At 44.6% G+C, this 17468-nt stretch overlaps 1 protein-coding gene across 2 annotated transcripts in view; it reads right to left on the bottom strand.

Moving 5' to 3' along the window:
- Positions 1-17468, bottom strand: part of LOC147729785 (septin-4-like) — a 320572-nt gene that overhangs the window by 31376 nt on the left and 271728 nt on the right. The window contains exons 9-11 of one of the 2 annotated variants that reach the window (XM_086954689.1): positions 10724-10783; positions 9525-9621; positions 2032-2194 (exon numbers count right to left, since the gene is read on the bottom strand). In XM_086954689.1, the coding sequence (XP_086810815.1) occupies positions 2032-2194; positions 9525-9621; positions 10724-10783 (320 nt within the window). The remainder of the gene's footprint in view (positions 1-2031; positions 2195-9524; positions 9622-10723; positions 10784-17468) is intronic. The other variant, XM_086954688.1, reaches the window with a different exon arrangement.

Below are 17468 nucleotides of genomic sequence, written 5' to 3'. Positions count from 1 at the left end.
CCCATTTCTTATTTGTCTGCAAGGAATATGCCAATCCAAGAAGGGCGTGGCTGAAGAACTTGTGCCGGCAACTGGGAACCAGGAGCCATGATGTGGCAATTAGGATACTTGTTTCGGACAGCTATGTACCCTATGCCTGTGCCCTAGCAAAATTTTTATCCTGGGCTTGGGCTATTCGAGCCAGAAAGCTTAAATACTCTGTTTAATCTTTTTTAAACAATATTAATTCTAGTAAATGTTATATTCTTTGCTATTAACTGGAAATGTGTTATCTATTCTATTATTAACTTCCAATTTTTTTAACTTGCTTTTATGATAATGGAATTTTATCGAAATAAAGCTTTTTGACTTGACTTGACTTGACTAAGAACTTCCTTCAGCTCAACTCCAATAAAACTGAGATCCTGTTGTTTGGTAAAGCGGAGGAATTGTGGTCCCCTGAATGGTGGCAGTTAGAACTCGGGGAAGCTCGGACACCAAAAAAGTGGGCACGTAATTTGGGTATCATAATTGATAATAAACTTTCCATGGAGGAACATGTGAAGATTATTTCGGAGACTTGCTTCATAATAATGTGAATGTTGAGGAAAATCTTCCCTTGGATTCCTCTTATGGCCAGGAAAACTCGAATTCAGGTGCTTTTGGTCAGCAGACTAGACTATGGAAACTCACTTTTAGTAGGAATGAGGGAAGATTTACTATCAAGACTGCAGGTAGTTCAAAATACAGCAGCCCATCTTGCCCTCAATAAACCTGCATGCACCCCGTCACTACCTCTCTTGCGCCAACTGCATTGTCTCCCCATCAGGAAAAGAATAGTCTTTAAGCTCCTGTGCATAGTGTTTAAATCTCTTCAGGGGCCTACCCCAAGACGAAACTCGAGCTGTAAGTGCCCGTATGCCAATTGAGATCAAGCAACCGGAAATTGCTCCGCACGCGTAGAATCAAGAAAGCCAAGATGGGCGGGCATGCTTTTTCTTATCTTGCCCCTGTCCATTGAAACAGCCTACCAGATGAGATCCGACCCTGTTCTAATCTGGCACAGTTCAAGATACTGCTGAAAACCTGAATGTTTTAATAATTATTTTTTCATAGGTGACTGCTACCCAGGCGCCGAGAGATCCCCTTGGGGATGATTCATTGCGCCCTACAAATGATAATAATAATATTAATAATAATAAAAAGTGCTGCACGTTGATGTGTCGGTGTAGTATTTTCTCCTTGGTCACTACTACAAACTGATGAAGACGTGTAGTATTTTCTTTTGGCCCAGTTAACAAGCCCAATGTAGTAGGACACCATTTTGAATGGACCCAGGTCGGATGGTTACTGCAGGGTGTTGCACCTCCACAATTTTCTCTCTAGAGCCAGATCCCATGATTACTAGATGTGTATTCAACCACACGCTCCTCACCCAGGCTCCTTAGTTATTCTGCGCCCGTAAAATATGCACAATTTCCCCCCATTGCCCCACGGCTCTCTAAGCTGGTCATACAGCCATGCACCCTTCACCCACAGCCTATGACAGTATACAACGGGTAGATGTAGCTGCACCTTCTTCTCTCCCGTGACACAGCTTTCTTGGATAAAGACGTGCAATATTCTGCCCTAGATAGGTTTTGTCCCTGAAACAGTACCCTAGGGTGTTATAGGAAGGCATGCCTATCTATAAAGTCTTCTCCACAAGCCTAGCTGCTATGAGTTCTGCACAGCAGGGACAAGTGAATACTAACCATACTCTCCAGCAATGTATTTTTCGTTCCGCCTTAAGATCCTCCGCCTACTTTCCTCATCCACCAAACTAGAGTGCTTCAGACAGATACAGCAGACTGCCATTCTCCCCATCCCAGATCCCTTAAGTGCTGCAAGCATATACAGAGACACAACCTTTCTCCAGCCCAAACCCTCTGATGCTACAGGCAGATACCTGTGCTTCCATCTCCACTGGCATATTGCTTAGCATGAGTTTTTAGAGTTTGACTTCATTTATACACCTCTATACCCTCCCCCAGCCTAAGCCCTCTCACGTACTTCCGGTTTCGTTCCTTCACCACCATGCGGGTCATGTTCTGGATACACTGTGCTCTGTAGTTCTCGTAGTGCGTCTCCCGAGTGACATCCTTGAGGTCTTGCATGTGCGTTTTCACCAACATCGTTCGGAGCTTCACAAAGTCACAGTGATTTGGGTTCTCAACTAGAAATCCAAGGAAGATAGGGTGACAAGAAGCACAGAGATCATTTATCTTACTCTAGGAACAAACACAAACTGACCCAGCCATTGGGCAAAGATCATCGAAGGCTAATAGGAAAGAGATTGCTATCACTAGGGGACATCTAGCAATGCGTGTAAGAATTTCTCATCACCTAATCAAGAAATCCACATGCCTTTTATCTTCCATAGAACCACTGAATCCTACAAAAATGAAGCCTCACCTTCTTGTAGAGTCATCCATATAAGTAGATGCTTTCCCTCCTGCACAACTGGTTACAAACCTTATTACAGAAGGGAACGTTACAAAATGCTCTTTTAACACCTTCGAATCTCATGACGAGCTCAGCTCGTCATGAGCCACGGTGCTCGTGTGCTCATGACGAGCTGAGCTCGTCATGACCTTTAGAACGCTCGCACGCTGGGCTAATTCCCCTGCTGTGCGAACATTCTAAAGAAACGGGTGAGGTCAAGACGAGCTCAGCTCGTCATGAGCCCACGACCACCGTGGCTCATGACGAGCTGACCTCGTCATGAGCACAGGGGCGCTGTGCGCGCCCCCCCTCAACCCCCAGCACAGCATGGGAATTTGCCCAGCTGCGAAGGGGTTAATGTACGGTGGAAAGTAGGAAACCCACCTTTATGCTCTGCTTCCAACAGATTTGTTTTATTATTGGGAATCTGACCAGAAAGTTTTTTTGTCCTCTTGGATTTTTGGACTCCCAAACAGACGATAACCCCCTAAAACATGGCAACAATTTTAACTAGTAAATTGGGGTAAGTGTAGGCTGTGGGGTTTTAGGTTTAAACCTATATTAACTGATAAAACCCCACTGAAAGATAAATAGCCCTCACCGGTGAAAACATATATCAAACTGAAAAAACACCTGCACAACCACAAACTAAATGCCATTCAAATAAGGAAAAAGAGAATGAAAGAGTCTTTTTTTTCTTCTTGAAGGTGTCAATACAATGTAACTTTGTTATACAAGCTAACAGTAAGGACGACTGGCTAACATTCTGCTTGAGTTTTGTTCTTTAGGGATGCCACTAAAATGTTGTTTCTTCTTCCTTTTACTTTTTTCAGTTTTGTGGCCTTTGGTCTAAAGATGCAGGGTTTAGTTTCATGTTTTAGGTCTAGTTTAATTATTTTATAAATTGTAGAGATTCAGGAAATATCAAACTCATATTTGATATTTTGACTGCATTTGATTCTTTCACTGAAAGGTAAAATGGCTGGTTTCATAAAAATCTTTCCTAATATGTGTCATCACATTTAACCACAGAGAATGGGTAAAAACCCTTAATACGTCAGACCATAGTTTCTTGTGGGTCAGTATTGATAGTAGGTGAATTGCCAACACCTCAACATTCAATGCAAGGTATAGTGACAAGTATATATATATATCACCAAGCATCTGGGATAGTGGTGAAAACATGACACCAGACCTTTGGAAAGCATTGAACTCAGTGTCACTTGTAATGCTCTGCAAAACAGGTTCTTTCCAAGTTCAACAAAGATTGGAGTGATATTGTTTGTATTTGCAGTGATTCAGCTACGTATATAAAAAAGTTGAGTGATGACGTGTCAAAATTGATACCTGAGCTGAAGTGATTCCCTGTAGGAGATCCTTGCCACTTGTTAGATGGTATGCTGAAAGCATCTTTACCATCTTCAGAGTTAATGAGGGATGCTATTGACTTTTTAGTCCATTCTGGTGCACTGTTTTCTTATGCACAGGAACTAAAAAGCACATATATTTATCATTTCCTGCTTTATGTGGCATCAAAGAAAGAGTAATCCCAACTGTGTCCCTTAGCTGATGGTTCTCAGCCCAAGGGGCTATGAATGCTGTGAGGGGCTTTTCACAGAAGATTACATGGGAAGAAAAGAGCGAGCGTACATAACCCAAAGACTAACTGAGGAAGTATTGTATGGTGTGCTACAATAAGATTAATTTGCAAAAATCTATTTGGACCTCATACACACTATAAGTACACTGTCTATATACCATGTTCTTTCAGTGCAGAAAGCAAGCAATGATAAAAGCAAAATGTTCCATAAACACCGGAAAACACTTTTTCTGTTGTTTATAGTGGCGCAAAAAATGTGTAACTATTGATAACAACTGTTTTTTAAGATATTGAAACCACTGAAAAAACACCACCAGAATTTACCAAAAATAGAAACTGAAAACAGGAAAGCCTAGGTATGTGGCAATTTTGATGGCCAGCTGTAGAGGGTGCACACATGGTGCATCCTTCTTAAATCTCAATTCCAAAGTTCAGCCTACACTAAGAACATTTGACACTCCCATCTATAGCACGATCTGTCACATCATCTGAGCTGAGCCGTGTAAAATTACAGATTAAGTCTTACTGACCGATTACAATGCCGTAGGAAACTGCTCCGACCCTCGAAGCCGTTCCTATGGCATAATAATCTCCTCTTTGGATTAATTTCTGACCAACCTATTTTGATGGATTCATTCGGAAATTGATCCAAACAGGATTTCTGAATGGCTTACGACGGGCTTGGAGAGCCCGTCTGCCATTCGGTAGGGGGCAAGTAACCCCAAGGGTGGCTCTTTCCCCCTGAGAGATTACAATGGCAGATTCCCACAGCCTTTCTGTGCCGGCCTTTCCAACACAGAAAGGGTGTGGGAATCCAACTTCGGGGGCCCCCAGCAGGGCTCCCGTGAGTGCAAGGCCTCTGAGTGGCGGCCTAGAAGGCACTTATGGAGCCCCCCTGTTGATCCTTGCACCCGGTGGCAGGCACCTCAGAGATGAACTGCACCTGAGCGCTTTACAATGAGAGCATGCATTCCGGTCGGAATGTATGCTCCCATTATAAAGAATAGAATTGCGACAAACAGTGTTTGTCGCAGCCTCATTGCTGGTTTGAGACCGCCGACAGGAGGTCAGTCAGTCTCAGTTCCAGATCGATGTCAGAAGTACTCAAGTTCATCCTACATCTAAATCGGCCCCTTAGTATTGAACTGAAAACTGAATCTGTTTTTGTGATTGATATTCTGAATGTAACTATGTAAAACAGCTGTCATAGTACCTTCTAAATGTTAGGCCCTATTAAGGTGTCCACCTATTGGTACTACACCCCGGAGAGGCTCTACGAGATGCACAAAATCGGCGATAAGGGTTGCTGGCGCGGCTGCGGACAGGAAGGTACCCTCACGCACATTCTCTGGGAGTGCCCGGTGCTGTCGGCCTATTGGAAGGAGGTCTTGGATGAGGTGGACAGGCATTTTGAGATCGAACTCCCGCGCTTCCCTGCGTATGTCCTGCTAGGCCTCCCCAATGACCTGATGTACCCGCTGAAGTCCCGCAGGGGTAGACAGATTGCGATTGCGCTAGGCTCGGCGGTTCAAAACATCCTTGTACTCTGGCGTACCCCCACTGCCCCCTCTATCACTGGCTGGCTACACAGGCTCTGGCAGGTACTGGGTATGGAGAAGATGTCGCTAACAGTGGCTGGGAATGTAGACCAGTTTGAAGAGCTCTGGCTCCCCTTTTTAGCGCTGCTGTCCACGGAATTTCGCGAGCTCACATGTCCACGGTACCTGCGACTCCTTAGGCTGACGCCGCCGGCGGCTCCAGTGTAGTGAATGTGGCGTGATCGGGGGTTTGGGGCTGGGGGTGGGAGGCGGGGTTACATGCTTCTAATGCTGACTTTCGGACGGGGAGGTTGGGGTATTGTTTTCTTCCTTTTTCTCCTTTGCTTTTCTTTCTTCTTTTTCTCAGGGGACGGGGGGTTGGAGGGATGGTGTGTTTTTCTTTGTGTTGCGGGACGCTACTCTAGCTCAGCCTTGCTCGGGGAATGGGGGTCTTCTGGAGGGTCATTTGCATTGCCTTATTGCCTTATGACTTATGCCTTGTTACCCTCCGGGGCTTCCTGCCTCCCTACTTTCCTTCTAAATCGCTGCACCGTTTCGCATCTTGTATTGTATGTTCGCTTGACCTCCTATTCCCTTCCCCATGTTTTTTGTACCTTAATAAAATACTTTAAACCTAAATGTTAGGCCCATCTGCATAGTGTTTACATCAAAAAAATAAGTCCTACACTGAATTACATTTAAAAAGGGTAGCAGGGGTTTAAGTACTATGTTACGTAACAAGTGAAACTGCAGCCAGGTCACATATAATTGCTAACAAGCATTTTCATAGTCCTACCTTTCTCTAAACATGAATGGTGTTAGAATGTCATTCTCACAGAATAAATTTAATTTAATGAAAAAATAATTGTTAGTCAACAAAGATTTTTCTTTTAAATGCTGCTAAGGTGACTTATGTGCAAATGATTTTTTTGCATTTAAGAAAATCAGTTTGGTCAGGTGGCATTAGCCCCTTTCAGTGGCTCACCCGCAGTCAGTCAATCAATTAACCAGGATTTATACAGGGCAGCTAATCACCCTATAAGCTATCCAGGAGCTTGCAGGCCCTTGAGGCTTACTTGAACAGACATGTCTTGAGGGCCATTCAGAATTTCGGAAGTGAGGTGATGGTCCGGAGGTGCATGGGGAGGCAGTTCCAAGTCTTTGCTGCAGCGTGGAAGAAGGAGCGTCCTCCATTTCTCCTTCGGTAGATGTAGGGTGTTTGGGGAAGTGAAAGGGAGGCGGAGCGTAGTCTTCTCGATAGTTGGTTTAAGTTCAGGTGTTCCGTAACAATATGATCTAATTTTCTTCAATGATATTCCAGGTCATCATCTAATACATGGCACCTCATGTCATGAGTCTGATTACACACTAAGGGAATACTAGGGACTGAGCACTGCCCACTAGATTCAGACTTTTGGACATAAGCAACTCAGACGGTGTGTAGACAATTAAAAGGATATTCCACTGTTAGAAAACTCATTCATCGATCTTAGACAGCAGAAGCTTCCATAGAAGCTGGCTGCTTTTTCCTAATGCTTGTTTTCTAAAATAGATGTGAGCAATAGTCCTTTAAGCATGTGCAAGCAGGACCCTATAGGACTCAATTCTTTATATGTCATTTGTGCAAAAGAACAGTGCATTATGCAATGCACCCTACCAGAATATTCAATCTCAAATATTGCGTTAAAAAATATTGGGCCCGATTCACAGAACTAACTTAAGACAAAATCCTAAACTTACTACTTTTGGTATTCACAGAAGTTAGGATTTTGTCTTAAGTTTGTCTTAAGACAGACTTAAGACAAAATCCTAACTAAAGTCTGTTTTAAGTCTGTCTTAAGACAAACTTAAGACAAAATCCTAACTTCTGTGAATACCAAAAGTAGTAAGTTTAGGATTTTGTCTTAAGTTAGTTCTGTGAATCGGGCCCCCTGTGATCAGCTAATAAAATGTAAGGATGGTAAGTATATATAGGTAAAGATAGATTTAATATATGTAACTCTACAGTTAAATAACTTGACAGTATACATATTTTCAAGGTACATAGATGTGAAGGTAAGAACAGTAAACCTATGCTTACCTATATATAATTACCTTTTTAACATTTTGGGAGTCGATACTCTGCCTGTGATATTTGTGTAGTCCAAATGTCTTCTCTGTATTCTGACAACTAACCAATAGTAAAACAGCAGAGTCAGAGCCTTGGGACCCGATACACAAAGAGTCTCCGCAGTCGAGGCCGTGTCTCAATACACCTGGCGGAATCTCCGCGCGTTGTACTCTCTGCAGTGCGCTGTGTGGAGATTCATCCGAGCCCTGATGGACAACGGAGAAACAGCGGCCCTCATCCTCCTAGACCTCTCCGCAGCTTTCGACACGGTCTGCCACCGCACCCTAGTGCAGCGCCTCAGCAACGTCGGAATCCAGGAGAAGGCACTGGAATGGATCGTCTCCTTCCTCGACGGAAGTACGCAGAGAGTCCGCCTACCACCGTACAAGTCAGAGGCCACCGAAGTCATCTGCGGCGTCCCTCAAGGATCCTCGCTGAGCCCTACCCTCTTCAACGTCTACATGAGCCCCCTCGCGGCCATCGCACGCCAACACAACCTCAACATAATCTCCTACGCCGACGACACCCAGCTGATCCTCTCCCTGACCAACGACCCCGCCGCCGCCAGAGCCAACCTGCACGAAGGGATGAAAGAGGTAGCCGAGTGGATGACGACCAGCCGCCTGAAACTGAACTCAGACAAGACGGAGGTCCTCATCCTGGGCTCCTCTCCCTCCGCCTGGGACGACTCCTGGTGGCCCCCCGCCCTGGGCACCGCACCCAAACCGACGAACCACGCACGCAACCTGGGCTTCATCCTGGACTCCTCCCTCTCCATGACCAGGCAAGTCAACGCCGTCTCCTCGTCGTGCTTCAACATCCTGCGCACGCTTCGGAAGATCTTCTGGTGGATCCCCACGGAGACCAGGAAGACCGTCACCCAGGCCCTCGTCACCAGCCGACTGGACTACGGCAACGCCCTCTACGCCGGAATCACCGCCAAGCTCCAGAAGAGACTCCAGCGGATCCAGAACGCCTCAGCCAGACTCATCCTCGACATCCCACGAAACAGCCACATCTCCGGACACCTGAGAGACCTGCACTGGCTCCCCGTCAACAAAAGAATCACCTTCCGGCTCCTCACCCACGCACATAAAGCCCTACACGATCAAGGCCCGAGCTACCTCAACAACCGAATCAACTTCTACGCTCCCAAACGCCACCTCCGATCAGCCAGCCACGCCCTCGCCGCCGTCCCACGCATCCGTAGAGCGACAACAGGAGGAAGGTCTTTCTCCTACCTGGCCGCCAAGACCTGGAACTCCCTCCCGGCTGACCTGCGCCTGACCCAAGACCACCTCGCCTTCAGGAAGAAGCTCAAGACCTGGCTGTTCGAGCAGTAACGGCACCCCCCCCCCCTTAGCGCCTTGAGACCCTACGGGTAGGTAGTGCGCTCTATAAATGTCTTTTATTGATTGATTGATTGATTGAGATTCCACCACGAGTGCGAAGATTCCGCCCTGAGTGCGGAGCTTCCACCACGAGTGCAGAGCGACCTCAATGACTGCAGAGACTCTTTGTGAATCGGGCCCTCAATGTTTTGCTGCTGCTTAGGATATGCATGAATTGAACATCTGCATGCTCAGTGTGAAATTGCTCCTCACAAATTCTTGCATGATTGGCGGTTTTTCAAGTATCTTAAAACGTATCTATTTAAAGACATCTTGGTGTCACACTAATTACGGGGAATCTTAGGTGGTGCCATCAAAATGGATGACTATAATGCAAAATCTGTCAAACAAACTGGCTACTCAGTCTATGCCCATGCAGATCATAATCCGAGTTTAAAATATAAAGGATTTAATAAACAAACCTTCTACTATACCCCATGGGTACAGCCTCCCGCGAACGCGTCTGCCATTGGCCTCCACCACTGTATTGCTGCCTATTACCGCAAACGGGATAGTCCTCTGAAAAAAATAACACAATTTAGTAAACAATCACATATAACCCCCAGCACTGACTTGTTGAGGAGGGAGAGCCCAACCGTCCCATCCTGCTGGAAGAAGTTACGTGTTCTTTTCTGAGAGTTTTTATTTAAATTTAGCATAACATAAGCTGTGAAGTGTCTTTCACACTGACCTGAGCACTAAATAAAAATATAAAAAAATACTAAATTAACTTAAAATGTTTCAGTTTATCCCAATCTTGGGGGCATATTATCAAGGCACCGCGATAAAATTATCCCCTCTTTAGCGTCCGTTTTCGGGCGAAAAGCAGCGATAATATTATCGCGCGATCAGCAAGGTCACACTATCGCGTGAATCCATGCCTCGGCGACTGTTCCCTTAATGCCCAGCATCTCAACGCTAATGAGATGCATAGTAGGCATTCCTTACTAAATTTACGTGAGAAATGCCGCTGACACGGCTTTCTCCTATCATCAATGTAGCCGCTAACCCGCGTACTGATAATAAAAGTAGAGCTAACCGCGCTTATCGCAGGTTCTTTTTACGCCTGCTTTGAATCTGATTTAGCCATTATATCCTATTGGAGGAGTCCACCCTGCCCTATCAACAAGGTTTTGCTTATCGCTGTGCAATTATCTCTGGATTTCCAGCGATATTCGCACATTTCACCGCCATCGCTTGAATGTATATCGCATTGGAGATAAGCGTTGTTGATAGCGCGCTATCTCTGCGATAAAATTCAGCAATAGCCGGCGATAAGTATCTTCGCGCTAAGCATGCTTAGCGATAATTATCGCCGGCTGTTGTTGATATGCCCCTTGGGGTTTTCATTGCAAGAAAAAGGCTAAGGCGTCAAAGACGTCCATTCAGTAAGGTATAAAAATTGCTTCCCTTTGTGGTTTTTGAAAGTCTCTAATCTGACAGATATCCGTGTTTTGCCATGAACGCCCGTCCCTAGATCTCTCTCTCAGTTTCGTGGGTCTTAGAATTCTGTTGACTGCTCTATAGAGTTTGATTCTACCCCCACCCCCGCCCTGCCCTTTCTTCCTGACTTCCACGTGTTTGCCTTCAAAGTAAATTACCCCCTCAATTTTACACATACCTCGAAAAGGTGGAAGCTCTTCTCTGTCATTTTTACGCTAGGGACCTTCTGAGTACTCCCCTGTGCACATGGATGACATTTGAACACTTTTTGAAATACTTGTCTTATTAACACAAGCAGAGAGCTATAGCTGGAGCACACATCATTAAGTACATTTTTAACACTAGAGTCACTCAAGACTTGCTTACAGTAGAACTCGTGAGAGACGGAGGGGCCCGCTGCATACACTGCACATCTGCAAAAAGTAGCCCTGAAGGGAAACTATTGTCACTGCTAAACAACCAATCTTTTTGCATCATTGTGGCTTTCTCTGATGCATGCACTGTAGCACCTAATGGAGTTCATACCTCCTTAGAATTGGGCGGTGCCTTGTAAATAAATGGCAATGCCTGCAGATGATGTAAACAGAAATCCATTCAGTAGCACCAGCATCACTCATTTAACTCCTGTAACACATGTCCTAGTGAAACATTGGCAAGGAAAAATTCAAAGAACAATTCACTTTAAAAAAATAATTCTTATGCACTACACAGTGTGCTGAGGGACTGAAGACTAGTGACACTATGAATAACTGCTTCATACACCACAAAAGGTTGTGTTGAAAACTTAAGATCTTGGTTCTATCCATATAATAGGCTATGGTATTCTACACTAGGTTCAGAAGTATATTGACTCTCCTCAAATCAGAAATGTTTCATACTACATCATCTCCTAAAGCTGGGGACATATACTGTTTTAAAGGAATGAACTGCTGAATGAGTGATTCTACTTGAAGTTGGACGATGAATGTTTGCAGGAGCAAGGTGACCTCAAAGACAAGTGCGCTGATGTTGATAACAGTAATGTAGGGTAACTCGACAATGAGCATGATCGGACATTGTGGGCTGGACACAAAGTGGCATGAGCGCTGTGCACTGTATGTATTTTAAATATTCCTCATTTCTCATCCCCACAGTGCCCGGCTGGGCCCTATGTGAGTACTCTTCTTCTTTTTCACCCCCACACGGTCAACACTACATTATCTGACAGGCATCCCCTGGTATGATTATCGACCAAAAATCTACCTTTTTGATGCTTTTCTCTTTTTTTTCTCCACCACCCCAATCCTGATACTATGGTTATCATTTTTTAGGTGCTCCTTCATTGCTAGGTCCTGATGAGACCCCACATTGTTAAGTGAGTTGAAACGTCGTCGACTAAGTGAAGCAAACCATTTGTCAGTCACTATTACTGTATAATAGGCTGTGAGCACATATTATGTATTGATTTAATGGTCGCTTTTGTACATTTTTGATGAAACCTTGTTCTTATGTCACAAAGAGTCACAACCTTGAAATGTAGGTTTCACAATCACTTGGGACACCATACTCTAGATTTAAAATAATGTGATTACATTTTATAACACAATATATTTTCATTTAAAATTCCTGTTATATGCCTTTCCTGTTTCAGACATCTCTTTGCCTTCGAATATTGGGATTCTGCTATTATATATTAAGTGTCATTTGTTGATTGTCCACAGGAACTGTTGTTGTCTGTTAAACTGTGAAGTACCCTGGTTCCATGTGAGTACGGTGTCCCTTTCTTTTTTCATACATGGTGCTGAGCACCAAAAGCATTTTTTAAATTGGCAAGCCACGGCCTTGGAGTAGAGAAGATCAGAAAATGCAAGAAACCAAACAGTCAGCAATTATATCACATTGTAAAAGAACTAAAAACTCACAAAATGAAGCACAAAAGACAAAAACTGATACACATTATGACAAAAATAATAAAATAATAATGAAAATATACAATGAAAACATTTTAGAAATGCCTGAAAACATCGGTGTAGAGTTCAGAGATCATGTTACAAGCGATGCTATGAAATGCCATGTTAGCTGCTAGCAGATCGCTGAACCTCTGAGAAAGAAAATCTAGCGACATATGTACAAGCCCCTATCATCATCATAACGTCCCTTTAAGTGATGTTGTGGTGGCTATAAGGGCCTCGCCTTATTTACAATGCTACGTTGATCCACTTAACTGGCTTAACACTGCCTTGTAAATAAGACCCCCTTTCACGCCGTGCTTAGCGAAAAAGGGATGTGAAGTGGGTGTGTTTCGGTGAGCGTTCCACTGCAACACCCATTGATTTTGATTCTTCCCTCTATTAACAAGGGAGGCAACTAGGAGGCAGCACCAAAATTAAGACTGTGGGAAACCTGGTCTTAAGTTGGTGAAACAAGGAGAAATGCTCTATTTCTCATTGGTTTTGCTTTTTACATGTGTGATGTCTTTTGCAGCACACACGGAAATAGCAAAACATGTAGGATTGTTTATGTACAGGAAGGTCCCCCTTCCTGCACATAAACAATCTTTAAAAATAATTACTTTTTGTGACTTCCATGTGTGCTGCATTAGGCAGCACACATAGAAGTGTCACAATGGCATTTAAAGATTGTTTATGTACAGGAAGGAGGACCTTCCTGTACATGAACAACCTTTCCCCTGCACTCAGATATCCTTGCACTATGGTGCAAGGGTGCCTGTTTTGGCGGTACACTGCAGGTGGGAACGCAGGGCTGCACCATATTCTTGTATATATGGTGCAGCCTTGCGTTTATGAAGTTGCGAGTAACACCTTAAGCCATAACGGCTTATGCCTCACTCCGCTACTTCAGTTGTAAATATCCCCCCCTGTGTTATGCTGTATAACAGAGAATGTAGAACTGGGGTGGGATGTATGCCCCATGTAAGAGAAACTGTGATTTAAAACACATTGTTGATCCCTTGCCTTTCACAGGGCTGCATCAGCTTTTGAATGCAGATTTGCTCATCTGACCCTCACTGTCTTAATCTTTTATTGCCCCTTAACCCCCGCTGGCGTCAGCTGCATGTTTAGTGACATGCATAACTTCGCCCTGAACAAGGATAATGTGATCATTCTAGGGAGTTTTAATTCTCTGGCTGGAGATACCACTAAGCTTTATTTTCAAGTAATTAATTATTTAATTAATTGCGGGTTTCTAACGCGCTAGAATCGACTCCCGAAGGAGTATCTCTGTAACATTTTATAATCTAAATTTAATCACTCATATACCAAATCAGGCCATTTACTTGACGCCTGATTGGTTTACCAGCCAGCGAGCAAACTTTAAACTAGAAACTCAACACCAACAAAGAAAATGGAGACAGAGTTGGAATCGGGATGGATATTAAAAAACAATACCCGCCACCCTTCATAACAGGTACAGCAAGCAAACAAGTCTCACTACACAAACCAGTTTTCCCTGGCACCTAACATAGCTAGAGAAGTGTTTCAGGTAATTGAAGAGCTAAAGTCACCACTTTCGAAGCTAAGCACATTCTCACATTTCTCATCAGCATCCAACCTCTCCTAATAACTTTCCTCTTGACCTCACCTCTACCATACCTAGGAAAAGTTCTAGAGAACTTGTTTTTCGCCAGCTGCAAGCCTCCAATGAAAACAATGCCAGCACAGATTCTTGAAGGGCGGCGTCCATTCTAGACCTGCCTTGGTTGAACTACTCAGACTGGTGGATGACAAAGGTATTATGGGCCTTGCCCTGTCAGACTGTTCAGGGGCTTTCAACACCACTGGCCCTGCCAACCTTCTTACTAGACTGCTGGAAGTGAGATATTGGAGGCATTGCGTTGAATCCTTCTTTGACTGAGAGGGAGAACATTGACACATTTCCCCCTTTTCAGACATGAGGTAAAGAAGATTGGCATCCTGGCCTGAGGCTCCGGGTTTCTCCTCCAGTTCCATCCAATACTGCATGCACCACAGGCATCTATGCTGATGCCAACCTGTCCCTTGATGGACAAGTAGCAAGCAACACTCGCACCTGCATTGGCAAATCAAACTGCTAAGCACAATTTGACTCTTTATAAATAAAGGACAGCATCTTCTTGAAGTCAGCGCTCTCATTCCATCTCACCTTGACTACAGCACTGCGATATATCTGGCTCTCACGAACAGACCAGAAGCCTACAACTGGCATAAAGGAGACATCTAGAATCCTCACTGGGACCAGGAGAAGAGACAAGATTTCCTCATTCTTCTGACTCTTCGCTCACTCCCGACTGGCAACAAATTATTTTCAAAGCACCAGTTATTGTTCGTTGTGTATTACAAAGCGCCTCCCAAGAAGTCACAAAAGGGGGTGGTGATGAACAGAGTGTCTGAATTAAGCAGACCACTCTTACCCAGTCCAAAGATCAGGGCTTGATCCATCACCGTTTTTCAGCTCACTGCACCATCCCAGCTCAGAACTTGGCTATATGCAAATTAGTCTGACCCTGGCCCAGTGCATCATGGGAACAGGGCAGACCAAACTACCAAGCCAATTCTTATACTGGGAAAGGGGGGCCAAAGACGGCTGAAATGTCAGAAACCGGTCCCTGGTAGCTTGTCTCCTTTCTGGTGAAGAATTGGCTTGGTAGTTTAGTCTGCCCTGTTCCCATGATGCACTGGGCCAGGGACAGACTGATTTGCATATAGCCAGGTTCTGAGCTGGGATGGTGCAGTGAGATAAATAACGGTGATGGATCAAGCCCTGATCTTTGGCCTGGGTAAGAGTGGTCTGCTTAATTCAGACACTCTGCTCATCACCACCCCCTTTTCTGAATCGTTTTTGGCCACTATAGGTGTGGCAGGGTATACTCAGACATGAGTCCCTTTCTCACTGCACCATCAGGATTCAAGCAAGCCGGGCCGTAGACGGCTGAAATGCCAGAAACCGGTCCCTGGTAGCTTGTCTCCTTTCTGGTGAAGAATTGGCTTGGTAGTTTAGTCTGCCCTGTTCCCATGATGCACTGGGCCAGGGACAGACTGATTTGCATATAGCCAGGTTCTGAGCTGGGATGGTGCAGTGAGATAAATAACGGTGATGGATCAAGCCCTGATCTTTGGACTTGGTAAGAGTGGTCTGCTTAATTCAGACACTCTGTTCATCACCACCCCCTTTTCTGAATCGTTTTTGGCCACTATAGGTGTGGCAGGGTATACTCAGACATGAGTTCCTTTCTCACTGCACCATCAGGATTCAAGCAAGCCGGGCCGAAGACGGCTGAAATGCCAGAAACCGGTCCCTGGTAGCTTGTCTCCTTTCTGGTGAAGAATTGGCTTGGTAGTTTAGTCTGCCCTGTTCCCATGATGCACTGGGCCAGGGACAGACTGATTTGCATATAGCCAGGTTCTGAGCTGGGATGGTGCAGTGAGATAAATAACGGTGATGGATCAAGCCCTGATCTTTGGACTGGGTAAGAGTGGTCTGCTTAATTCAGATACTCCGTTCATCACCACTCCCTTTTCTGAATCGTTTTTGGCCACTATAGGTGTGGCAGGGTATACTCAGACATGAGTCCCTTTCTCACTGCACCATCAGGATTCAAGCAAGCCGGGCCGAAGACGGCTGAAATGCCAGAAACCGGTCCCTGGTAGCTTGTCTCCTTTCTGGTGAAGAATTGGCTTGGTAGTTTAGTCTGCCCTGTTCCCATGATGCACTGGGCCAGGGACAGACTGATTTGCATATAGCCAGGTTCTGAGCTGGGATGGTGCAGTGAGATAAATAACGGTGATGGATCAAGCCCTGATCTTTGGACTGGGTAAGAATGGTCTGCTTAATTCAGACGCTCTGTTCATCACCACCCCCTTTTCTGAATCGTTTTTGGCCACTATAGGTGTGGCAGGGTATACTCAGACATGAGTCCCTTTCTCACTGCACCATCAGGATTCAAGCAAGCCAGGCCAAAGACGGCTGAAATGCCAGAAACCGGTCCCTGGTAGCTTGTCTCCTTTCTGGTGAAGAATTGGCTTGGTAGTTTAGTCTGCCCTGTTCCCATGATGCACTGGGCCAGGGACAGACTGATTTGCATATAGCCAGGTTCTGAGCTGGGATGGTGCAGTGAGATAAATAACGGTGATGGATCAAGCCCTGATTTTTGGACTGGGTAAGAGTGGTCTGCTTAATTCAGACACTCTGTTCATCACCACCCCCTTTTCTGAATCCCAAGAAGTCACGGCAGCTGCGTTTTTACCTTAGGTACCACGTTCTGCCCTTATGTTCAACAGGACAATAGTTACGTCACACAAGGACTGTTTCAGGACCTCTTCTGCAGTGGCAGCAAAGGCTCGCAGCACACTCCTCCCCCACACCCCTCAGCGATGGGCACTATCACCCATTCAGGCTCTTCATAAACAGATGAAGACTTTGCTAGCTAATCATGAGGGAAACATCCTTAACCACGATGTATGAACAACGACTTACCAGAACAATGAAGAATGAACAACGAAGAGGGCTGAACCACGAAGGAAACATCCACTAACGAAGGAACAACGAAGGATGGGACCACGACTTTAAGAACACCGGAGTTTCACGTAGGAAAATTTAGGAAAACTTATAAATGGGTAGATGGGGGTTGTGGGGGGACTCCCCCCCACAAATGCAATTAAAAATATATATATAGTTAGAATTATAACGTGATGAATAAATTTGTAATAGTTTTGTATCAAATACAGCAAAGGTTGTTGAAGAAAATGGTTTATATTTAAATTACCGGTTTATGTCAGGAGAAGGCAGGGTTGCATTGATTAAAAAAATTGTAAATGCTTTCGAATCACGAAAAGAACATGATCAGTGCTCATTTTTGTAAACAGAAATTAACTAATATTTTATAAAAAAAAGGCATACATTGAAAAAGTGTCATTAAATCTTATTTTTTCGTGGTTTAGGGAGTA

This window comes from Lissotriton vulgaris, chromosome 2_1 (assembly GCF_964263255.1).
Source record: "Lissotriton vulgaris chromosome 2_1, aLisVul1.2, whole genome shotgun sequence".
In the NCBI taxonomy this organism is placed as follows: Eukaryota; Metazoa; Chordata; class Amphibia; order Caudata; family Salamandridae; genus Lissotriton; species Lissotriton vulgaris.
Note: the sequence above shows the minus strand (reverse complement) of the source record. Positions and strands in the feature narration are given on the sequence as shown.